The sequence below is a fragment of the Chamaea fasciata genome, unplaced genomic scaffold (assembly GCF_029207755.1).
Source record: "Chamaea fasciata isolate MVZ Bird 193981 ecotype frontalis unplaced genomic scaffold, bChaFas1.0.hap1 SCAF_2, whole genome shotgun sequence".
Taxonomy (NCBI): Eukaryota; Metazoa; Chordata; class Aves; order Passeriformes; family Sylviidae; genus Chamaea; species Chamaea fasciata.
In genome coordinates, this window is record NW_027094087.1 from 81,300,160 (window position 1) to 81,325,339 (window position 25,180).

Here is a 25,180-nt window from a genome sequence, read left to right on the forward strand (position 1 = left end):
TGTGTTGGTGGTGTTTAAATCTGCACCAGCATTGCTACACACTTGTCAGATTTGACACTTTTCTGTGGCTGACAGGGACTGAAATCAGAGCAGCTGCATTTCACTGGTTTCATGCAGGGAGAAAAGAGCATAAAAGACCACACATTTTAAAGCAAGTTTGGCTGATTCAGAGATGGAGGACAAATCCTACTGTTCAGCAGGCAACAGAGACAAAAGCTGTCAAGCCAGTCAGTCCAGTACCATGTACATTATCAGTTAAGTACAAGGATAAGTTTTTTCTCAGTTCACTTCACTGGCTTCCCCACTCACCCACTCCATTCATTAGGTTAGGTATCAGGAAAAGGTTTTTCATACAGAAGGTGGTTGAGCACTGGAACAGGGTCCCCATGGAAGTGGCCACAGCACAAAGCATGTCTGAGTTCAAAAAGCATTGGGACAATGCTCTCAGGCACATGGTGTGACTCTTGGGATGTCCTGCACAGGGCTAGGAGATGGACAGGGTGATCCTGCTGGGTCCCTTCCAATTCAGCATGTTCTTTGACTTACACACAAGAACATGCCCAGTTCCACACTAGACCATGATGAGAGCATTTACCAGGGCATGGGATGGTGTTCAGCATCCACTCAGCATGCAAGCACAGATCCAAATTTTAGGAAGCCAGACTAGGAAGGCCAGTACATCAAGACCCAGAACTCCATCTCTAAACACAGGGTGAAAAAATCACTCTGTATAAATGTAAACATTTGTCTAACACCTAATTCCTCTGAAAATTAAATTTGCTGAACTGGTGTATAGAGTCAGATGCTAAGGAGTCACATAAATATCCACGTTGCCTTTCTGACATCCAAGTACAGATAATTTTATCTTGACTGGCATCTGTGGAAAACTAGAGGTGCTTTCAGGCAGGGTCAGGAAAAATTAGGGCTGGCAGCATAGGGAACCAGCTATTGTCAACTGTTAAGTGACCTCAGCCAGGTATGGGGAAATGTGCTTTTCCCACACAGAGCGGGAGAGGGCAGACACTGCACACAGATATGCAGGGAAGGAGGGCAAAGTAATGGGAAATTGCTGAATAGGATGCACATCACTTCGAAAAACAGAGGGGGGCAGAAGAGAAAACTATTTTTCACTCCTAAGATTCTTTCACGGACTAAAGTTTAATGTATCTTAAAATGTACAAATTTTGAGGAGACAGTGGTAAGCAGGAAAAGGACGTTAATTATTTTACCTGTTTCATGCAGATCCTAGCCATGGATTAGTTGCAAATATCCTTGTATACACTTTAATATGAACATGTAAGCTCTGCAGAAGCTGTTCTTCTTATCTTCTGGCAAATATATATTCCCCGTAAAGCAGATGAACCCCAACATCACACTCGAGTTGTCCAGATGAACCCTTTCACATAAAATGCATTAATAAGCAAAAAATATGTCACGAAACTTCTTGAATAACACTGGAAGGAAGAAACTCTTGATTCATTTCTGTAGGTTTCCTTGAAAAATCACCTAGTATGATCTTTTTCAAAATATATTAATATAAGAATAAAGCCTAAATTTTATGCTTTCTCCCTTATTTTCTCATAGTTTCTCCCTTTGCAGAATGGCACAAGAAGTACATAAAATGGCCTATTGGGAAAATCTGAGACAACTGGCCAATCTCCAAGCCATTGTTAGCCACACAAGAATGTGCCTACACATGGTTTAATATAGACACCATAGAGAGGGAAGTATTGGTCTGTAACAAATGAAGTTTGTTTTACTGAAAGAGCTGTGGTTGTACTGTGTAAATGTTTGACATTCACGTTGTATGAAGCTGACTTCCATTTAACTCGTTTGATTATTATTAAATGACATTTGGAATTGTTGCATTAGACTGACTCAACAGAGTAATTGTCAAGTCTCACAGGAATGAGGCAATAAGCTTCTAAGAAACCTCACTTCACCGTCTTTAAATATTAGACACTTTGCTTTGCTCCCTGCTGGGACTCAAGGGAGTGCCAGCACACAGATCACAAAATCTCGTCTTCTAAGGATACAAAATAATTGTGTAACAAATAAACTGAGAAAAGTAATTTGAGCTCAAAATTTATCCAGCTTGAAATTCTCAAGAACTCCGAGTATATTTGTGAGGTGTTTACATAAATTTAACAAAATTTCTCATGTCAGATTGTAGGTTAATATACACATGCCCAGGCATATATATATAGTGTTGAACTCAATATGATACTGGAAGATTTTTGTAGGAGGTTTTGATTGTAATGTTACATCTACTCAGCTCCATTAAAAAGCTCAGATTTATTCAAAACCTCGTTTCTCTTTGAATTACCATACTACTGCATTACTAAGACATTCTGAATGCCAGAAAAGAAAACTTAAAAAACAAATTACAACTCCCTATATTGAGATACATGGGGTTACTAGAGGATCCAAACAATCCTGGCTTCTGCTCTGCCATTTGTCTAAAAGCTGTAAATAAAAGCTTTGGAAACAGAAAGAATTTATGGAGGCTTGAAAAGAAAAGGAAAAAAAAAAAGTCTCTAAACTAAACACAACATAAAACAGGTACCCAGCCGTGACATGTAGTTAGTTCTGTTCCAAGTACTTAACCCTATGAGAAGGCTCTGAAAATCTTATTGCTCTAAAATAAACAAATTATCTATTTCATGTATTTATCATTGCTCAGAATGATGCACAGTCCCATAAAATTGAACAAACACTTCTCTAAGGCAGTTAATGTTTTGTCATCCTGAAAAGCAGTAAAATAGTCACAACTTAGAGACTGGCTGTCTTGAAATTTTAGGGCTTTTATACCTCCAGTTTGTTGAAGTAGAAAGGATTCTGACAACAGTCAGAGTAAAATTCAAGAAAAATTTTCTTGCAACTGTATTTTTCCCCCTTTATTAATATAACTCTTAGTTTTCTAGCAATTATTATTTATAAGTTTCAGTCAATTATATATTACTGTATTTTTTTAGTTACCTTTGCTATAATTATGGTATGATGGTATTACAAACCAAGCGTTTATACCAGGATGCAAAATATAACTTGAGTGTCACAGCTTTTAATTTTTAGCACAAAAGAAAGTATTTATAAGCTACCCAACTTAGGATGAGCACAATTTTAGCTGAAACTTTTTGCAACCAATATACTGACTATGTAGACTACTTCAATGAGCAGCCTTCCATATTTTTGAGGGCTATTTAGGAATTTACTACCATGCATTTAATCTCATATATTGGGTTGATAAAAACCAACCAACCAACAAAACAAAAAAAAATCCCCAAAAAACCCAAAACCAAACCAAACCAAAAAAAAAAACCCCAAACAACAAAAATTCAAACCACAGAAATAAAATCCTCCAAAAAATGAAAAGAAAATGGGGAAAACTGGAATGTGAGATTTGAATTAGTGAGATTTGAATTAATGAGATATGAATTAGGAAAACAGGTCCATTTAAGGGTTCAAAGCCATAGGAATCTTTTAAAGCAGTTTAGATTAGGAAAGCAACAGAATCAGACCCACTAAGGAATAAATACTGCAGACTTACTGGTGAACAACATGGTGTTTATAGGAGCACACAGAAGTATCAAGCACCTGCTGCTAACCCAGCCTCCCATTCATAGAAAAATCAAGGTGAAGAAAACCAAACAAAACAAAGCATTTTTTTCAAATACCAGCTTTAGAAAAAACTATTGCTGTGAGTTGACTGATATAGAGAGACAAAGAAAACTTATTTCCAAAGAACAACCCAGCTGAAAATGTCCCTACAAGATACTAGGCAGTAAGTAAAGTGATATTCCAAGAACGCCAATCTCCTTTTCCCATAGGCTAGGAAAATGCATTAACCCACATGTCTAAAATTTTCAAGAATTTCCCTTGTGGCACACCCACACGATCTACTTCTTATACATGAAGAGCAATCAATAAAATTGTTTTGTGGCAAATAAAAGCTGTGAATAATTCCAAGAACGTGACAGAAGAATCAGCATGTATTGTTTTAAACACAAATTGTCCTCTCTAAATACAAAGTCTACCACACAACAGCAAGTCATAGTTTGGCCTTGTTAAAGATGAATAGTGCCACCGAAGAGCTTACATTTCTTAGCTTTCTTTAGCCTAAAAATCCTTGGGGCTATACCACAGTTTAATGTGGGAAAAAATTCCAGGTGAACCTTGATAAGTTTTCTTTTCTCAAGACGCATTTTGACTTAGCAAACCTCAGTGCTGTGGCTCATGGCCACACAAAGCCCATAACACCTCTCTGCCCTGCCTGTGACCCAGGATTTCACAATAATGGCCATAAAAACCCAGAATGCTGCCTGAAGCATAGCACTAGATTCATATATGAAATTCTCCCTTTACACACCCTGGTGGCAACAGTTGTGTGCTAGAAGCCACTACAACGCACTACCAGTAACTAGTTCAATTTTTTATGTGTGAGGACAGGACACAAAATTTAGGACAAGGCTTTTAACAGATATACTTTTCCATGACTATAAGCAAACTACTGTTTGCTAATTCAAGAGATCCTAAACGTTATAATTATGTATGTCTGTAGAAATGATTATTACTCTCAACTTTTAATTCTGCTCAGCAGGTAATGCTAATGTCTCAAAAGCAATTAAAGAAAATTTTAAAAAGAAATTAAGGTAACTAGTTATTCACAAGTAATATTCCCTGGCATAATGTAAACAATTTATAGCTCTTCATTGTCTGATAAGCACATGACTACATATGTCTCTTCCATTTCTTTTATTTCCATTACATTATTGTACTACAATTCTTTGCAAAACATTGGATAAGCCACACAGAGTACCATTGTACATACTAACAGTTTGAACTGTACTCAATGACACATTTGACTACATTCATTGGCCTATTTTAAAAATCTTCCAGTTACTGATTTCACACCAGTAATTTTTCTTCCATAATCTAATCAATGTACCAAATAAGATCTAGTAGTAAATGTAAAAAGTACAGCTGCATGAAGCATGAGTTCACATTGCTGACTACAGCTTTATTTAGTCTTCAAAAGCTGTTAGGATTATATTCGCAACAATATTTATAAAACAGAGACTTCCTCAGCAGTGCATAAGGATCACAAAGAAATAGGGATAATCAGAAGATCAAATGCCACGTGAGTAAGGGTGCAATGCAGCTGTTGTTTTCACTGCTGCACTGGGCCACAGCACCAAGAGGTAGAACACACCTACCTGTGTTAGTGTGTGAAGGTCACCCACCCAGGAACACAGGCTGCCAAGGTTAGTCAGGGAGAACTGTTCTCAATTTCTCTGCTGCCCCTAAACACCTAGCCTGACCTAGAAGTACATATTCAACAGACACACTAATGGGATTCCCCATTTAAGAGTTTAAGGATAAATGAGAACTAAATAAAACCAGAAATATCCCACAAAAGTGAAAGCAAATCCACTAATGTGAATATTAAAAAGCAATTCTAAGATACTCAAAGATTTTTTTTTCTTCTTTTAAGGGACCTTTTGACTCTTTCATTCCTTTCCTGATTTATTCCCTGCCCCACCCTCTCATCCTTTTTGATGGGAGGAAAAAGAAATAAAATTTTCTGCTTCCCTCCTATACTTTTTTCTTTCTAGCATCTATGCATAATGGTACATCATTTGTTTCAGACAGAATTCCCAAGATATTTCACTAGATATCTCTCTACCAAAATTTGTAATGTATTTAGACCTAAATATTTCAAGTTCTGCAACATCATTGCAGAATTCTCAGTCCAATATAGAGCAAGGTTACAAATAACTGACAAAGCTATTATTATATTAGCATAACTGTCAAGACTCTTCCTTTAAAAGTTTTTTTGCTTTGAAAGTATTTTACTTGTTTGTTAAAACAAACTCACTGAGATGAGTCATATTTAATTACCCAAATACAGAAAACATTCCCCTGTAAGAGTCCTTAATATAATGCAGTCTCATCAGTAGATTTTTTTCTGGAATTATCCTCAGAGATTTATTGGTCCCCACACACAGCTATTGTTTAAAATACCTTCAAAGGGTCTGTTTACTAAAACAAGTGCCAATTTTGTTTTCAGTTGCACTCAAATTGCCTGCAGTATGGGGAAACAATGCTAAGCCAAAGAAGGCCTTTATCAGCTGCAGTTTGAAGTACAGTAAACAAATTTATAAAAAGCACCAGAAGGTTTACACCATGTTGTCAGCATTTCTTCCTCTGACTATACAACTCAGAATATGCAACTAAAGCTTACAATATTTTAAAAAGCTTCCTATGGCAACAATATAAAAGGTTAACATACATTATCACTCTGTCTTTAAGAGTTTTAAACCAAGCTTCCTCACAATTTTTATGGAGCTGAGAGCTTCCTATAACTAGGTAGAGCATCCACTAGTGATCTCAGGTGAAGTCTGAAGTTCCTCTAATCCTAAACATGTTTAAATTAAAAAGTTTTGTTGCAGACTCCTATGAGGTAAGGATTTCAACACTTCTTTCTCCTATTGAAACCTACATCACGGTCACCCTTGAAGGTGTTAATTTCAAGAATAAGTTATTTTTATTTAAATACTTTATCTTTCTGAAAGTACTTTGGGAATAATCTCAGTTTTGGAAAAGTTCAACTTCCAAAACAATCTCATCTTCCAACATGTTTCCTACACATGACTGTTTCTGCAGAATGCAGATGGGATGAATCAAGGAAGAGTGACAAAGACATGAGAGTTCATACTCAGAAAAGAACCATTCATTATTCTTTAGAAGGCACTATGTGAGAACAGTGAAGATGAGACACATGTAACAATAAATTTGAGGCACATTTATCAGTTAAAAACCAAGATTTATATGTTAAAAACCAAGATTTATATGTTAAAAACCAATATGAATCTGTTAAGGTCCCCCAAGAATGTATGTGGATCCATAATAACCTCTAACTGGTGCCAGCTAAACTGGTTAAGACAGCAAAAAATTCAAGAATTGCATTTATAAAGAAATCTATCATGATGCGCATGACAATACACCCTGTCTTAGTGTAAAAATGCATCCAATTTCTTTTTTATATGTTCAAAAGCATCTTTCCCCATATAGTCCATGCGCCCTTCTTCCCATTTTCTGCGTTCATCCTCTGGAGTTGGTTTTGCTGGTTTGAAGTGAATGGACAGCTCTGAAATAGAATGTGTAACCTCATTCTGTGGGAAGAAGAAGAGTGGGAAAACAGTCATTTGGTTGTTCTTATTTCATATTGTTAATTTAAACCTTAAATTATAAACTTCAACACTGTACACTCCCAGTTAAAACAATAAAAACAAACAATATTCAAATATTCATCCCTGTTTTGATAATGTGACCTCATTTGCCCATGGTTTTAGTACTTTCCATGACATCTTTGAATATACCAAACATTTCTTTTATCGATCTTAACTTGGATCTTGGCATACTCAGCAACGATACAATGAAAATATTACAGATACTTCCTGGTTAGAGTGGAATATCTGCTACAATAAAGAATTTACAATTTATCTGTTCAAATCTTGTTTCCAACAGGCTTTCATGTGAACATACATTTCTAGATTTTTTTGTAATTTGTTTCATTTGAACTCTATTGAGATCAGTATTATTTAGCAGATGTAAGACACATAGTTCATTAAGTTAATTCAAAGGATGGACACTATTCATTATACCAACAGCTAGTTCATTTTGAATGACACTCCAAAATTGTAAATGTTGGTTCAAAGTCATGTCATCAGAGATGCACAAATGCAAGACACGTTATTAGTGATAATTTCTACCACATAAAAGAAAAACTGTGTCCACAATTGACTAATGCCAGCAAAAAGGGAACATCCCAACAATTATAATCTGTAATAAAGACAAACTATAACAAGGACTAATCAAGGCAGCCACTCAAAACCTGCTTTCAGTGCTACTTAAAGATGCTCATAGGAAAACAACTCATGCTATAAATAAAACTGAAATCAACTAGAACAGATTTCTAGTGAAGCCCTGACAAATTCCAGGCAAAAAAAAATCAGAATAGAATTTAATGGGCAGGAATCAATATCTTGAACTGCCTAAATGCCTTGGAATATACATTACATCTGCCAGTTTGGGGCAGATAAGGCACAGGACTTGTGCAAGACAAGGTAAGGTATTTCAAAGAGCCAACATGCAATAAGGTGTGAAGATTCCTTTCTTTATCATTGGCAAGTTTTATCAACAGCTTTGGAAACCATTAATAAGACTACTGGAATCATCATGTTTTTAGAAATTTGGAATTTTAGCTTCAACCCAAACACCCCTGGCTGCACAGGAGCTACAATTTTGTTTCTCAGTCTTAAAGTATTTCACCACGGTGCTTCAACAGTCATACATAAGCCCTTATCAGGAAAATGGCTCTGTTGTGTGTCTTACAAATCCTTGCTGCCCTGTCAACCCCATCAGCACCAAGTCTGCCCCTGTTGACACTCTGCTCACATGTGCAAGTGCCCATAAATGCAGTGCAAGATCACAAAGGAAAGCCTAGTCACTCAGGCTCCTGCATGTTCCCTTTCCACTTGCTTGGAAACATCACTTCAGCAGGTAAAAAAAAACCCCCACAACAAAACATAACGTAACAGAACTAATAAATACAAAATACCCAAACAGCTTTGCTTGTGTTAGTATTGGAGAACTAAAGTTAACAGCATGCATTGGTTACTCAGGGATTTGCATAGAAAAACACACCTTTAAAAACTCAAAGTTTTGAAAAGAAAACCAGAAAGAGATCACAACACAGCACTGGAAACAGTTAAGGAATTACATGTCTAAAAGATTAAGGAATTTATTTGCACATTGCATTATAATTAGTTAAGCTTTCCCAAAATTATGTTGGTAGCAAAGATGCACATGCAGTTATCAATAGATGTTCAATACACAAAGTTACAGGTACCATTTCTGAGGTCTCCTGAAATGCAGGTTGAAATACAGGTTGTTCTGAAGGTCTGTCAGGCTCAGAGAGATGGACGTTACAATCTCTTGGTTCGACTTCATATACAGTTTGCTAAAATACAGCCACTGAGGTTTTATTAGGAGAATATTTTCTCATAATTTCCTTTGCATGAGAATTCACACAATACAATGCTATCACTTTCAGTCTTGGGAACGGGTAAAGCAATGGATGGGAGGAAAGCAAGGAAGCACATTACCACCAAGGAGAAAATTCATGTCACCCAGCTTTAGCTATCAAAAATGGCATGAATCAAAGCTCCTACTATAATCAATCTAGGATAAGTACCTCCAGAGGGTAGCCCATCTCACCCTAAAAGAGGTTCAAAGCGGCTGTCATTTTTCAGTGACTACATACACAGCCTGGGAAGCAAGCTTACAGTAGACCCCTGCCATTCATGAGGCTAAACTTCAACTACAAAAATCTCATTTCAGGATAATAGCTTGCTCTCACATAAGCTTTCTGTATTCATGAAATAGGAACAGAAAAAAGTATTCCAAAACAGAGGTAAAATAGATTGTCCAAAAAATATTGTCCCAAATATAGCAAAACATAGATGAGTAGACAGACCTCATTCTAAAGTCCTTTACCCCAAAACAATACCACAAGACAATTGAAGCTGATGAACAAAAAGTGGAACAATGGCATTCTTAAGTAAGAAGGGAACAAGGCAATTACTTTCCAATTAATATGGTCTTCTGATAAGCCAATCCTAGTAATCAAAATAGTAATAGAAATTTAAATTTTAATGAAACTAGGTGAACATTATGATTTTTTTTTTTACCCCAAACAAACATCTTGATAAAGTGTTCCTATTTAGTTCGAGCCTTTCCAGTGAAGTCAGATGCATAAAGCACACAAGAAAATACATCCTTTGCAAATAAATTATTCTTAAGTTATGGAACTGGAAGGTTTGGAATTTTCCTTTAGCCCCGTCACACTCGGAGTGGAAAGGGAAGAAGGGGGAGGAAGGGGGGGAATGGGAAAGGTAAATTACAGTTTTACTTTACAGAGTAACTATAGTCTAAAAAAATAAAGGAAAGGACATATTAAAAGTTGCCTTCATCGTTCTAGAGCATAGTTCACAAATTACAATGCAGGAGACATTAGAACATTAATTTTATTTTCTCCCAGTTGTACCAAGGGCTAATATGGTTTATCATGCAATACGTAATGACTTACACCTGCAGATGCATTGTGCTATTATGCCCAACTTAATTCCTGTCTAAAATAAGGAGATTCACTACAAAAGAAACACACAAATACAAGAAAAGTGAAAAAAGAAGCAGAAAGACTGCAATATTCTTTAGTGGATTTTTTCAAGACTCTCCTTGTTGCCCAAGTCACAGAAATTTGAGGAACAGTTTTCTGGGTCAACACTTGGGGGGAAAAAACTTTCTACAGAGGAATGATAGAAAGGATTTTAGTTTTAAACATATTAATTTACAAAAGAATTAATATTCAAAATATTACTTTGGTAGCAGATTTTTAATATTATATTTGATTAAGTACTTAATGACTTTGAATAAATAACCTCTTCCTAAAATGCAAAGCAAACTCTTTCAACTTCTGACACATACACATATTACTAAAGATTAAAGAATATAAACAGACTTTAGATTATTTTTAATGCTAGTGAGAAAATTCAATAGCTACAGCTAAATTGAAGGTATGATCTTCCAGATCAGAAGCATAATGAAAGAATCTCCTTTTGGCATATAATTTGACTTTGTTACTGCAAATTATAATATACAACACACTTACAGCTTTGAAAGGAAGTTCCTCGGATGAGCATGTTGTGGGATTTACTTCATTTGTCTGCTCTGGGAGCTCAGGCTTTTGCAGAGAACTGGCCATGGAAGGACTGACCTTCTTCAGGGTAATTTCAACTCCATTGAAAGAGTGCTAATGAAAACAAGAACACCTCACCACTGAAATACAATTTTTCAGGACAGTAATAACTTATTTACAACAGTTGCACTTCCTTAGAGTGTTTTCATCATTAAATGAATAACTTAATAAATGCAGAAAAAGTATATGGTCCTAGATTTAGAGCATGCTGCAGTTTAGGCCTTTGCTTTTTTTGCACTCATGAATACACCAGCATCATGAGGTAAATCTAACAGGTATTTCCACTTTCATTTAATACAGTTGAAATATTTCTTTAATATGCAATGACTTAAAAATTAAAACATGTAAAGTATAAGATCAAAAACTACCCATTCCTTCCTCTGCTTTCCAATTTGTCATGAGGTTAACAAGCCAAATTATTCTCTGAGGCTTTGATGGTAAATATTCAACTGATCCTTTGGGACTATGCAATTAGTTCAATTATGTTAATTATTTAATATTTCAAAACATTAAGAAAATATTTACATATACAGAAATGGGTTCTAATTTGTCATGTCTGGATACAAAATTAAAAATTGTACTTCTATACGTTTCTTTATGCTGCTAGCCTCTAAGAAATCATCTATTTATAAACAGACTGTTTTTCTATTCATGAAATGACATTGCTGCATTTCCTTTGAAGAAAAAAAAACCCCACAGAGATCAGTAAATGTTTGATGACATAGGAGTACTGTCCATAACATCTTAAATGCAATTAACACTGCTTTTGCAAACCTGATTTATTTGTTATGACCTCATAAAATAAGTTAGAATGTAATTCTGAAAAGGTAAATTGTATTACAGTTCAAGAGCTACTTTGGTGGTCTATATCAATTCAGCTGCAAGAAAAACAAAAGTCTCATTGTTTCCTGGTCCAGATTATCCCTTTGGCTAATTTGTAACATATTTTGTACACACATACATTACCATTAAAACTTTATCAATTAAGAGGAAAGCTGCAGGATATCTTGGGAAAGCTGGTAGTACTAGAAATCCTTTTTAAATGGCTACTTAGAACACTTCTACTACCAACAAATAGATACAAAGTTTCCCCACACATACAGGGATAGCATGGCAAGGTTTTGGTAGCAGGGTGATTCCAGGAGTAGCTTCTGTGAGAAGCTGCTAGAAGCTTCTCCCAAACCCAATGGATCCAATGCCAGCTGGCACCAAAATGGACCTGACACTGGCCAAGGCCAAGCTCATTGGTGATGATGGTACCGCCTTTGGGACAACAGATTAAAGAAGGAGGAAAAATGTCCTTCTTAAAAGAAGGTAGAAAGAGTTACCTCACCACTGGACAGCTGCAGACAGAGGAGTGGGAATATCTATGAGCAACAACCCTGCAGGTGCCAGGGTCACTGAAGGGGAGGAGATGCTCCAGGTGCCAGAGCAGAGATAACCCATCCCAAGGGTTATCTACAACCATCATCATCCCATCCCATGATGCATCCCATGGTGCATCAGGATGTCCTTCTGCAGCCCATGGAGGTCCATGCTGGAGCATAGATCCACCTGCACCTCATGGTGGACCTCACACCACAGCAGACTGATGTGTGAAGGATGCTGTAACCCCATGGGAAGCCCGTGATGGAGCAGGCTCCTGGTAGGACCCATGAAGAAAGGAGCCTGCAGTGGAGCAGGTTTGCTGGCAGGACTTGTGACCCCATGGGGGACCCACTCTAGGACAGGCAGTCCCTGAGGGACTGCATCCCACAGCTCATGGGAAAGACTTATGTTAGAAAAGTCCAAAGAGGACTGTTTTCCACACCTGGCGCAGGGAAAGATAATGAGGAATCCAACCCCTGCAGAGGAAAGAGCAGGAGAGAAAACATGTAATGGACTGACCACAGTCCTGATTCCCCATCTGATGTGCCATTGGGGGGAGGAGTCAGAACAAACATGGAGTAAAATTGAAGTGAGGGATGGGGGTAAGTGTTCCAAATCTGGGTTTATTTCTCATTACTCTACTCTGATTTGATTGGTAATAAATTTGATTAATTTACTGAAGTTCAGCCTTTTCCACCTTTGATGGTACCTGGTGAGAGATTTCTCCCTGTCCTTATCCAGACCCATGAACTTTCCTTACATTTTCTCTCTCCTGTCCAGCTTAGGAAGAGAACGACAGAGAGGCTTTGGTGGACACTTGGCCAGAATCAGTCCACCACATCATGTAATTTCTTCCTCCAACAATTTTCAGAACTTTTGGTTTTGAACACGGCATATTGTCACTAACCCCTTATCAGTTACCTTGCATTCCTCAGATTCTGATTCTTCCATCTTTTGCAGTTTTTCCAACAAAGGCAATATACTGGCACTGTATATATTCCACCAGAGGGCAAGAAATGACAGTTGATGGAAAGATCCAGAGGTGGTGCCATCCTGCATAACTTTCTTTGTTTGAGGGTTGTATTTGTAGTTCCAGGGCTTTGTTGGTCCCAAGAAGTGAACAACTTTGGCATCTCTACCAAAACTGTAGAGATCAAACATACAGGTCTATACATAAAATACTTTTTTAGCTTCCATAAACTTCTAGAAGAAACACACTTACTCACAGATGAGGTAATTTAACATTTTGCAACAGCAACACACAAGATGATATATATGAATATTTTGTTTCTGTCTTCCTGGTTTTATTTATTTTGTTTAACATACAGAAAACAAAAGTTGCATTGCCATCTGCTTCCAGCTGCTGATTCTAGTAGAAAATTTCATGAAGGAAACTGACAGGCTCATGCAGTACTATTTCCAGTCCTCCTTCATGCTTTATTCACGAACAAATACATATGACTTCAAATAATTAATCACCAAAATTGAATATTACTGATACCATATTAAAAATTGCTAATAAATACACTGGCCTAAGTTCATGTTCTAATAAGAGTGTATTGTGCAACTGGAAAAGAAATTCATGTCACCCTAAATACGACTTGTCTTTTACCAGAAAAGTTTCTCAACTTCATTGTCTGGAGTCATATAATTAGTAGCATAAATTTCATTTCATAGAAGAATCTAAGGAATGGCTCAAAAATTTTTAAGCAATGCCAACTGTTTCTCTAAGAAATTACCTGAGAACAAAGGAACAAATTTAAAAGTAAACCTGTCAGAACCTAATGCCAAAGTAATTACATTTTGTCAAAAATGAAAGAAACTTCTTTGAAAGAACATAAAAGACAGTGTTTCCAACTCTGAGACTCCCCCTGCGTCCAGACATTCACATTAAATTTCAGCTTCTTTTGCATGGTTTCTACATAAGATCACTTGTGATACTGTAATTTATGATCAACAGAATATGCCATTATTCCTCTCTCTTACAAAAGGATGTTTGTTAACAAACTACAGAGGTTTACAGAAGTGTTATTACTTACTGTTTGAAAGCAGGAACATAGGTGTATACAGAGCTGCTGCTTAAGTTATAGAGGAAAGGCAAGTGTTTGCCAATATCTGCTGTTGCCCAGTTGCTGAAGAAGCTGTTCAGGAGGCCTTGATCACCTCCTAAAGAATACATAAAGGACAATTACCATAACATGTGTACACTCAAATTTGTATCAAAATTTCACATCCAAGGATGGGAGTGAGACTGGGGACTGAGATTGGTGTGTTCATGGGACTCCAACTTGGACTTGAAAATACGGCCCTATGAGCATGTAACAAGTGAAAAATACCTGATTCCCTCCAATGCAAGTTCAGTGTAAAAGAAGTCCTACTGTAATACAAGAAGAAAGGAGTTTGATCTCCCTCAGAGCAGAAGACAAAGATCAGCTGTATTTCTCCCTCCTAAGCCAGACAGCAAAATTAAAACTTACCGTGCAAGACTCAGACACAATGTCCATTCACTGCCCTTCTCTAGGAAGCATAGTCCAGAGTAAGTCAGCAGGTCTTAAATACAGTGTAAGAGGCAGAGTTCTGCACCTTGAATTCTTACATAAAGCCCAGAGAACTCCTGCCTTCCTCTATACTGCCTGATAGCATGGAAACTGTCTTGCCTTACGCCTTTCTTCTTACCATCAAAGCTGCCATGTTCAGCAGCAAACTGGAGCAGCAGGTAGTAGGTCCTCAAGGAGGGCCGGAACACAAACACACCACTATTGAAGCAGTCAGGCCAGCCAGAATCAGGAGCTGCAGAAAATTCTTCTCTATCAAACAGCTCATCAACATTGCAAAGTACCTTAGGGAGAGTAGGACAAGAGAAAAAGTTGTTAGAGTAAATGTTTGTCCAGAACAAGCATTGTCAATTTAGTACCAATGGATTAAATTGATAGCTTGGCCTAGTGTATGGCTTGCAGAGCACAAAAGCAGTGCCACTGTAAACTCTACTAGGGGTCAGAACCTCTATTTTTTTAATATAATAAAGCAACATTAATTGTGATTCTCCATGATAAAATGCAAAGCCTGTGAAATTATTTCATGAACCTTGCAGACCATCCAAGGTCCCTTAAAATATTATACCATGGAAACACACAGTTTCCTTCTTTCTTAACTCATCTTTCCACAGTCCACTATTTTTGATAACTACAACAGAACTGAATGAAAATTTGGAAACTAAATCATTATACTAAGCAACAGACTGACTAAAGGGTAGTAAAAAAATTGTCTCTTCCTGCCAGTTTTCTAATGTAACGTAAGTTCAGAGATTTGCTTTTCTTTTTTCTTTTAAACTTCACAAGGAAGTGGGAAAATCAATCAGGATAAGGCACAGGTAAAGTTTGTGAAAAGACAGCTGTTCAGTCACTGAAAGTCAGGACCCCACCTACAACTGAGCCACTGTGAAAACCAGAAGAAAATATTTTTAGAAGTAAAATTACTTAATTTAATTTTTATAATAGACAAAAGTTTGCCTTCATCCTTTAACAATAATGTAAAACAAGAAATCATAAGCCTTCCTCTTCAGGAAGAAAACTTAATTTGGTTTCTAATTCAAATACAGCCCTATTAAATTAAAATGAATCCAAAAGTGAGCCATGAAAGCACAAGGGAAGGCTGCTATGATTGTCCTCCCCAAAATTATGAGCACTTTTATGTCTATATATGTAAAAACTTAAAAAAAAATAATGTCTGGGATTTTTGGGGGGGGACAGTCCTAAGGCTACTTTCCAAACTGAATTTATTTTTATGCAGCCAGAAAAACTGAGAACTTCCAAAAAGTGTCAGGATGGAGCTCCTTTGACCTTTTGGCCACGAGCAAAATCACCTCACAGGCCAGTAGGCTGCCTGACAAGGAAGCATCCCACAATCAGAGACGGACACAAATGTTTCCATGGCTCCCATTCCACTCACCAGAGTGTCTGCATCCATGAAGACACATTTGCTGTAATGAGTAAGAGTCCAGCAATGAAGCTTAGTGAAGGTTACACCCAGTTCTGGCCTCTGCATCAGAGCCAAATGCACTGAGTCAGCACTGTCAAGCACATCCACCTCAATCACTTCATCAAATACACTGCTGAGGACTGACCTACCAGAGTAAGCAGCAGAGAGAAAGAAGGGAATTTAGACAAGTCCAGAGTTCACTTCAGGCGTGAAAACAGTGACACGCAGCATGACATTAATCATGATAATGACCAAAGCTAGATTGATTGGTTAGAGAAAAAAGTCAGAAGTGAAAAGTCTTTGCACACAGCCTACTGAAGAGGCAGCTACCAGCTAGGCCATAAAACATTGTCTCTTCCACTATGGGGGCCAGCACATCTCAAACGTGAGAGTCGCTGCTTGAAGGAAAAAACAATTCTTATTTTAATCACTTCTCTCCTATTGAAACACCAATAAAAATTAAAGCAGTTTTCATCCTGCACAGTTTATTCCAAAGAACACCACTGTACTGTGTTCCCTCTGCATTTTTCAGGATGAGACATGCACTGCCAGAACACTCATTTGTACCTATTGTGCCCAAGTAAACACTGCTTCTTTTCTAAGGTGCATACATACTTGCTCACCATATATAGTTCCTCACTACTATGTAGCATCTCAAATGAGACTTTTAGCTAAACACTTTTTTCTATGCATGTATTTTATGGGAATTCTACAGGCAACACCAAAGTAGGTAATTCTCCTTCAAGAAGCAAGAAAAAAAAGTCCTTAAAACACAGCTTATTTACGTAGCACTGCTTTATTATAATCAAAGTCCTCAATGTCTCTCAAACACAGAAAAAAAAAACTTTTGTTGTTTGAAATCTAGATTTCAGGGCCATTTGCTTTTGTCTGATTGATCTTGAAGGAACAGGAATTAACTGGCAAAGAACTAAGTGAAGTACAGATTATTAGAAGTTTATTTCAGTGATCCATTTTTTTAATGTCATCCTTGATTTAAAATACATATTATAAATGTTTTTCTTCCCACTGAACTGGGATTAAAAGAATTACAGACTTAGTATCAACCCATGCATCAAATGGATACAGTATTCCCTCAGGAAGGTTACAGTGTTCTGGCAATGTCCATACTTCTAAAGTCTGTAAAAACAGATTTTTGTGCATCCAGTCACAATAAAAATGTGAAAATACACTTCTTGAGCCAAATGCATTGCAAATACTTACACATAGCATACAGAAAACAGGAGCTTGCACACTTCCTAAGACATAGCAGAACTAAGAGCTTAAGTAGCTATGGCATGGCATGTGCCTTTTAACAAGTGTCAGTCCTCCAAATAGCAGGGCTTGAGTTCAGACTTAATAAGATTTCTGTAAATGCTTTTCTGCAGTTCCTATAAAATCACAACATAAATTGCAAAGTGATTTCTACAAAAAAGCAAGAAGAAACTAATTTCTTATCATGATAGCTGTTCACCAGCATTTGAAGAGCATGAGTCATGCAAAACTGAGTCTTCAGGTTTATGGAGAGTTCTGATGTCACAGGCGGTTATGTATCTTGGTATAAGAGAGAAAAAATTGGGGGAAAAACAACAGTAGTGCAAGACACTAAAAACCTTAGTTCCAAATGTTCAGCTCAAGTTCTCAATTATAAGACAAATTCTAGCCAAAAGCTCTACTTCTGCAAGTGAATTCTTAGTAGGCTTCGGAACCTGTAATGGATGTTATTTGAGACTCCTCTTAGAAATCACAAGCCAAGAGGGAAGTTCTAGACGTAATGCTGTGAAATCCACAGAAACCAATTAAAATCTTTCATGCTGTTGCTTATTCTTCCACTACTTAGATCTCCAAATAAACATTAATACTTACCTCATCCCACTTGAAACCTCTGGAGTAATTAGAACTGCCAATTTTCTGGATGTCTTATGGTTCCTTAATGACTGCCCGAGAACAAGAGCACCTTGACAGTACACATCATCAGTAGCAAGGGTCACAAAGGCTTGATCTGTTACTGCAAAAAATATATTCAGAAGAGTCACTTTACAGCTTTAATGTAAGCCCTTTTAGCAGGCTCCCTCCTCTTCCAGATGAACTACAATCTTTGACCTATAACAACCTGCAGTTCCTGTCATGAGTACTTTTCTCTCACAGACTCCCCCCCAAAAGTCACAATTGAATAGAAAATGCAGTGAATGTGAGAGCAGAATGCACGTTACTGATTTTTTTTGTTATTTTTGTTTGCCTGATTTACACAATAGCAGGTATAAAGTTTTTGCTCTAGCCTTAAAGAGAGAATTCCCTAGTTCTTACTGCCTAAACACAATGTTAATCAAAAAAGCTGATCTGTACATATTTAGATTTTATATTTAACTAACATAGTATAATACAACCAATAAGGAGAATGTTCTTTTTTTATACAGTGCCAAAAGCTAAGGGAAAGAACAAGATGTTGAGCATTAGCCAGCAATGCTCTTTCCATAACACCACTGAATCAACCCAACATTATTTTTGTTCTGCCTTCTTTGTACTGGGGTACCTGGTGCTAGCAGAACAAGTGCAGAGAAATTTCTACCAAAATCAGTACACTGATCTCAGCCCAGAAGCTGAGAATCCCTACCTCAAGTAACTCCAGGGAATTTAGGAGTGTTCCCTATTGTCAGGAAACACATGAGAAAACAAGTTACAATAAAAAAGAAAGCAACCTACACTCCTGCACAACAGGACAAAATATATTTTGTAGAGACACCTGGACAGTGGCATGATAACAAGGGACTGCTTCTTCAGCTCTGCCCTGTGACAGAACCACCACTATCAGAGCTCTCCTGGGTAGAAGCTGTAACTCAGCAAGGTGAACAACCACTTCGGAGCAGAAGGATGATGCACTCTAGACTGCAAAATTAACCAGAACAAGATGAGCAGGACACACAGATGAAGGGAATTCCACTGAGCTCTACAGAATTTCAATAAACACTTGTGTTGAAATACTTGTTTAGAACCACCGTCACATCTAAAGGGACAGGCAATTGGATGAAATAAATTTAAACAACCAAACAATACCAACATAAACAACTTGTCATACAGTTTCCAGGGTCTGTGAGAAACACTAGGAAAGAATCTCACAGAACTAGTTGCAGAGAACTCAACAGATGACCTCATGGCTGCCTCAGCCAGCGGCTGCCAAAATAAATGAGTTCTAACCCCTAACCACCATCAAGGTATACAGTGAAGTATGGTTGATGCCCATGATAAGCTAACAGATACTAAGTAATTTTTTTTTCCACATCCTCCAAATCCAGAACAAAAGACAGGCCCACTGCTGTACTGCCTTTCCCTCCCACTTTTTGCCCTCCATCACTCATCTCCAGCCTGCCAGCTTCATCGCAAGCACACGTACCTTACAATTGTTGACATTGCCACATATCCCTGCACCTCAGGAGAATCCCAGTAAGTGTCAAATTTGGCCAAAAAAACCCGAATCATCCATCCAAACCTAAAAAAGTTTGCACAGCCCACAGCTGAGCAAACTCCAGTAACATTTCTAATCACAATTTCCAGACAAAGCAAATGAAGAATTGAACTTTCAAATCTCCCATTATCATAACAGCTCAAGCAAGTTACGGGTGTTCCAGAAATCATGAATAAGGAGTTGCATTAAAACAACAGATGTGAAGTAAACTGCTCCTACTGCAGTTTTGCAAAAGGTTAAAGGAATTAATATAAGCATCTCTAAAAATCAATGTAAACCAGAAAACCAGTGAAGGCTACTTCAGCAATAAAAGTACTCTGAAAAGATGTAAAAAGTCAGGAAAGCAAAGCAGTTTTGTGTTAGGCAACAAGCATCTTCAGCCAAAGAAAGCTAATAAAACAACTGCTGAGAGGAATGTGGGAGTTAGGTTAACATAAAAAACAAATTGTGAAATGAGTGGGAGTTCCAGTCTTAAAATACTGTTTTAAACAACAACTACAAAACTGAGCACAATCTTCACACAGCTTTTGCAAATCCTTTTGGCTGCATAAGCTGAATCTTTACTTAAGTAATACATAGAAAAATGTACAAACTACTCATTAAATGGTTCAGCAAGCTGGTATGTAAAATTACCACATCCTCCAAACACTTTCGTGCCCTGCATCCCTGAGGTCATAACCACAAGGAAGCAAACTGCCTAACAACTGCTGCTTCTAAGAAGCTCTTGCTGATACCTCACAAAGAACAGAAACTGTCTGTTTTGAGAATCAGATGTGGGATACATGTTACAGCCTTCTTAAATACAGTGAATCATTGTAGAGATAACTAAATAGATAATCAAACTATTGACTGAAAATATTTAGCATTAAAATATTTCTGGTGCAAAGAGAGAATAAAATCCTGGTCGTTTTAAAATCATACAGGGGCATCACTAATTCATTAAGGATCCATAGAGGGTTTAAAATAAAAATAGTTTATCATTACTTTTTCTTTCATCTAATCCTTGATTTTAAGAATGAAGTGTTATTTGACTTTGTTTATAAAATTTTTTGGAATATAGCCTTTAAGTAAACAGTTTTATAACTGAAAGTAGGGATCAGGTTTTCATATACATTTTTGAAAGTAAATGGTTTACCTGAAATCAAGGCCAATACATTAAATCTACTGTATACAGAGTTTCACTCACTGACTTTAAAAGAGCAAATGTTCTTTAAGTTTGAAAGCCATAGGTGTAGATATTTAAGTTCATTGCAACTGTTTTTTCGTTTGGTTTTGTTTTTCTGAAGTGTCAAGGAGACCATTAAGCATAACTTTAGTTCTTTGTGCTGAATGACAATAAGATTTTTTTTACGGACAACACTTATTGTTAAGGGTATTAAATTTTTAAGCTAATTGTTTTCAAGTTGTGCATCCTTATGGCTAATACAACACCACTGCAAATCAGTGAACTACGAGAAAATAAAGTGTATGATTAGGATTCCATTAAAACCTTGTCATACGAATTTATAAATCTGCACATTTCTCCTGTCTGGATTACCAAAAAGCACATGATGATGCAAATTAAGAAATCATTATCATCAGTAACAGCTCCTCAGTTTTATTACCTAACAATACTTTCTCAGAACAAATCAAGGATCTTCAAGGAATTAACTTGTTGAGTTATTCTAGAACCTGCTCTGCAGCTACACAGAAAAGACAGCGAAAGTAATGTGAATCGCTACAGTCAGGGTGATCTTATGTGGAACTTGTTACAGCTTTTTTAGCCAAGATCACCAACTTTTTATGCTACTTACTCATAGAAGTAGTAGTACCTCTAACACCGCCAGAGGCAAAATTCTTCAACAGGCACGAAAACTAATTCTAGGACATCTAAAAGCTTTATTTAGAATACGAACAGAGCAAACAGACAGGGTGGTGCTCACTTTCATGTTCAAAGAGAAAAAGAGAATTAAATAAACACCACGTACCCATTTTGAGAATCTGAGTGACCCAAGTGCACCTTCCAACTTCAAGACAAGTTTGAATAGGGAGTTTTTTGTCATAATCCATTAGACATAGCTTTTAAATAATATTTTTATATTTCTTCTGATAGACAGAAGAAGGGTAAATGTAGTCCAGCTGTAGCTCTTAATGTTGCAATTGAAATATGCCAAGCTGCCCACTACAAAATGGCAACAGGAGACTCGACACTCCTATGTTATGGTTTTTCTGTAAGAACATATTTCTAAGTAACATAATGTCATCTTATGCATAAAAATAAGAACAGATAAATCAATAGCTTAAAACCTCCAACAGGCTGGTTATGTCTCCAGTGCCTACTGCCATTCATACTAACCAGCATTGTACAACTGCTTTCTTAAATTCCTCCCTGATACCATCTGTTGCTCTTTTGTCACCTCCCCCCTTCTACTCCAGAGACAATCTGCAAGACAAGCAGGCTGCAGCCTCGACCTGCACCCACTGAGCAAAAACACCTCTCTGAAACCCCAAGTGACAATGACACAGCTCCAAATCACAGCACATTTCCTGACAGTTCTGTTACTCCCTCTCCCAAACGGAGGTCTCTATGGGTCTTCTCCCAGAAGCACCCCATGAAGGTGTGTTAGACTACCAAAAAGAGAACACAAGCTGTAGGCTTCCCACTCCTCTGGCCTAGCACAACCATATCCTGGAACAGAAAGCTCTGTTCCTCCTGACACCCACAACCTTATAAGCAGTCTTGAAGTATTTTGTTATAAGTAGATAAAATGAGCAATAGTGTCAGGCAATAACCTGAGTGAGACCCCTATCAAAAATTGTCATCTAAGTTTCCAGCAAAGAGGCAGTTCTTGGCCTAGTAAACAAATGACAGCTGGCACTTTTAATTCCCTTGCTTTCTTAGGTCCAATAGTAGGCACGTTGATGTTACTAATGAAGATAAACAACAAGCACTTTACACAGACCTTTTTATAACAGCATTTAAATTGACATTCAATGGCATTCAATGTTTTTCTTGGTCTCATGAAGTTCTGCCTCATTCAAAACCAGATTCTCTCTTATCTTTTATTTAAAAAATACTGAATTTTAGTAGGCAGGATTGCTGCTGTAGTGTTGGAAGAGTACTTGATTCTAGTTCTTTGTAGCTTTTATCATGTGTCTTTCAGGTAAAAACTGTTATATTCCGCTTTGAGACTCTGCAATGTTGTTATTCAACCGATGGTAAATGATTCTCATGAAAACTCAAATGCAACAATATCATAAGATGCTAACAAATGTAACACATAACACCTGAAACTAGTCCCAAAACAGTAACGTACCAGTTTGGAAATTAGTAATCATTGGTAATAATTATTAGAAGTAATTGCTTAAGCAATTCAGAAGCAGCACAGAGAGCTTTATGGAACATATCAAGTTAGATGTTTCCAGTCTTTCCACAGCTTCCGTTCAACAGAAATTTAAAAAAAAAAAAAAAAAAAAAAAAAAACAACCCCGAAAACCAAAACCAAAACCAAAAAAACCCTCAACAAAACAAAACCACAATGCTCTAATCCTTTCATTTGCAGATTCACTTTCTGCTTCTTCCCAGTGCTGAAGTGCCACATACATGAATTCAAACTCGGCATCCAGCAGTTCAGATGACTGACACCCTGCAAATGGTTTAATAAACCAAGCTGCTGCTCTCAAAACCAAGAAAAAAATTGAGTATATTCAGGAACCAGAGAAGCACCTGCGCCTACCCCGTGTGATTACCCTAAAACCAGTACCTCATGGCTTTATAGATAACTGATTAAGAACCTTTCAGCTGTGTCAGAAGGGGCATGAGAAAGGTTTCTCTGAATCTGCCTTACTTATAGATAGCCAGCCCCAGCCGGTGACCCTGGGTGTCACCATCAGGAAAGCACGCAGAGACCTAAGCAGGCCCAACTGTACATACAAGCAGAGTACATAAGTGAAGTTCACCTATTTCACCCCATCACCCAGACAGTTAAAATCCTCCTCTGGAGTTGAACATTACAGCCCAGCACTCTGCTGATAAGAAAACAGCAGAGACCCTCACCCGCATCGGGATGTGAGAAGTACAAAAGCCCCGGGGGGCTCCAGGCTGCGCTGCCGATCGTCCCCGTCAGCCCCGAGAGGCTGCTCAAGGCAAGCCGGGCGGGGGTGCTGCGGGCGGAGTACTCACCTGACATGCTGGGCAGGCGGGGGCCGGCCGGGTAGGGCTCGGCCCGCGGCACCCACCGCTCCCGCCGCCTCACCTGCGGCCGGGGACCCGCTAACCCGCGCAATGGGATTAGCCTCCTTCCTGCTGGAGGCAGCGGCAGGTGAATTACATTCGCACGGACTCCTGCGCAGCAGCAGAGAAGAGGCATTAGCGGCGGAGACCATGACGGGGGGGCTGGCACGATCCACCCCGCCCCCGCTCCGGGTCCCGGCTTTACTGCGAGGGGGGCGCGCTCCTGCTGCCCGCGGCGCCCCGCTCCCGGGGCGGGCGCAGCCCGGAGCTCGGCCCGGCGCCGCTCCTGACACGGGCCCCGCAGCCGCCCCGCTCTGTTGGCCTCCGCGCGGCTGCGTCCACGCCGAGATGGGAAAGACCCTCGCTCCCCTTTCCCTCCTGTCCCATTCCGCCCCCTGCCCGATGCTCTGGGCGCCCTCCGAGTCTCAGCCGCTGCCGCAAAGCTGTGCAGAAACCGAGAGGAAGAGACAGAGGTTGGGGAGACTCCGCCGCGCAGCGCCCAGAGGAAAACACCGACCTCTGTGATGGTGAAGCTGGCAGAGCGTGGAAAAAGGTCTCAGAGAGTGATTAGGGTGATTCCAGCGCGGCGTGTGGACACGGGAGTCACCGTAAATGGAGTCTACCCCTAACTCCCTGGGGCCGCCGTATCCCCTACAGATACTCACGACCTGGTAACTTGTCACCCAGATGGGCAAATAGATGATTTCAGTGTCAGGGAGCTTATGCTATTCAGAGGGCTGTAAGCATTTTCACAAGTGCATAAATAAATGCACATTTACTCGCACAGCATGCTTTTGCCACGAGCTTTGAAGTCATGTAATTGTGACGTAGTTCAGCCATACAGTGTGTCTGCAAATGAATTTTAGGCTGATGTGGTTCAGCCGAGGCATTTTTGTGTCAAAATGTGCTGTGAATATCAGTATCTATGTAGCAGAGGTAAACAACTTTCAGGTAGTGCGCCACTGGAAAAAAATGCCCTGTGGTACCACTCAACTATTTAAAATTTTATTTCCAACAATTGGCAAGAGATCTCTTTTGCCACTCCAAGCTGCAGCATTTGTTCTCTCACAACCTGGGAGAATCCTAAAGGTCAGCTGGTGAAGAGGGTGTCATTGCTCTGTAGTAATGGTGAGGTGTTTAAAGGAAGGAAGGATGGGCATAAACACACAGGAAATGAAGTTTTATTTATCCCACAGAAACAAAATTCTCAGGCATCTGTATTCACCATTGGCTTATGTAGACGAGTCAACTAGAAAACATGCCTATCCAGTACTATGATTACTATTGTAGATAATTTTAGTGGCAGATCTATTTCAGTCAGGGACTTTATGACAAAAAAGCG

At 38.4% G+C, this 25,180-nt stretch overlaps 1 protein-coding gene across 5 annotated transcripts in view; it reads right to left on the reverse strand.

Annotated features, from left to right (window-relative positions):
* The window catches only part of GYG2 (glycogenin 2), a 27,333-nt gene extending 3,300 nt beyond the window's left edge, over positions 1 to 24,033 (reverse strand). The window contains exons 1-10 of one of the 5 annotated variants that reach the window (XR_010719432.1): positions 23,788 to 24,033; positions 18,029 to 18,170; positions 16,136 to 16,310; positions 14,864 to 15,026; positions 14,227 to 14,353; positions 13,109 to 13,331; positions 10,733 to 10,873; positions 8,912 to 9,022; positions 5,214 to 7,172; positions 1,230 to 1,396 (exon numbers count right to left, since the gene is read on the reverse strand). Coding sequence is in view for 4 of the 5 variants with exons in the window: in XM_066176461.1 (XP_066032558.1) it covers positions 7,011 to 7,172; positions 8,912 to 9,022; positions 10,733 to 10,873; positions 13,109 to 13,331; positions 14,227 to 14,353; positions 14,864 to 15,026; positions 16,136 to 16,310; positions 18,029 to 18,170; positions 23,788 to 23,974 (1,431 nt within the window). In the remaining variant the exon portion in view is untranslated. Of the gene's footprint in view, positions 1 to 1,229; positions 1,397 to 4,741; positions 7,173 to 8,911; positions 9,037 to 10,732; positions 10,874 to 13,108; positions 13,332 to 14,226; positions 14,354 to 14,863; positions 15,027 to 16,135; positions 16,311 to 18,028; positions 18,171 to 18,905; positions 18,985 to 23,787 lie in introns of those variants that run through there. The other 4 variants (XM_066176461.1, XM_066176464.1, XM_066176463.1 and 1 more) reach the window with 4 other exon arrangements.
* Between the last annotated feature and the right edge of the window lie 1,147 nt (positions 24,034 to 25,180).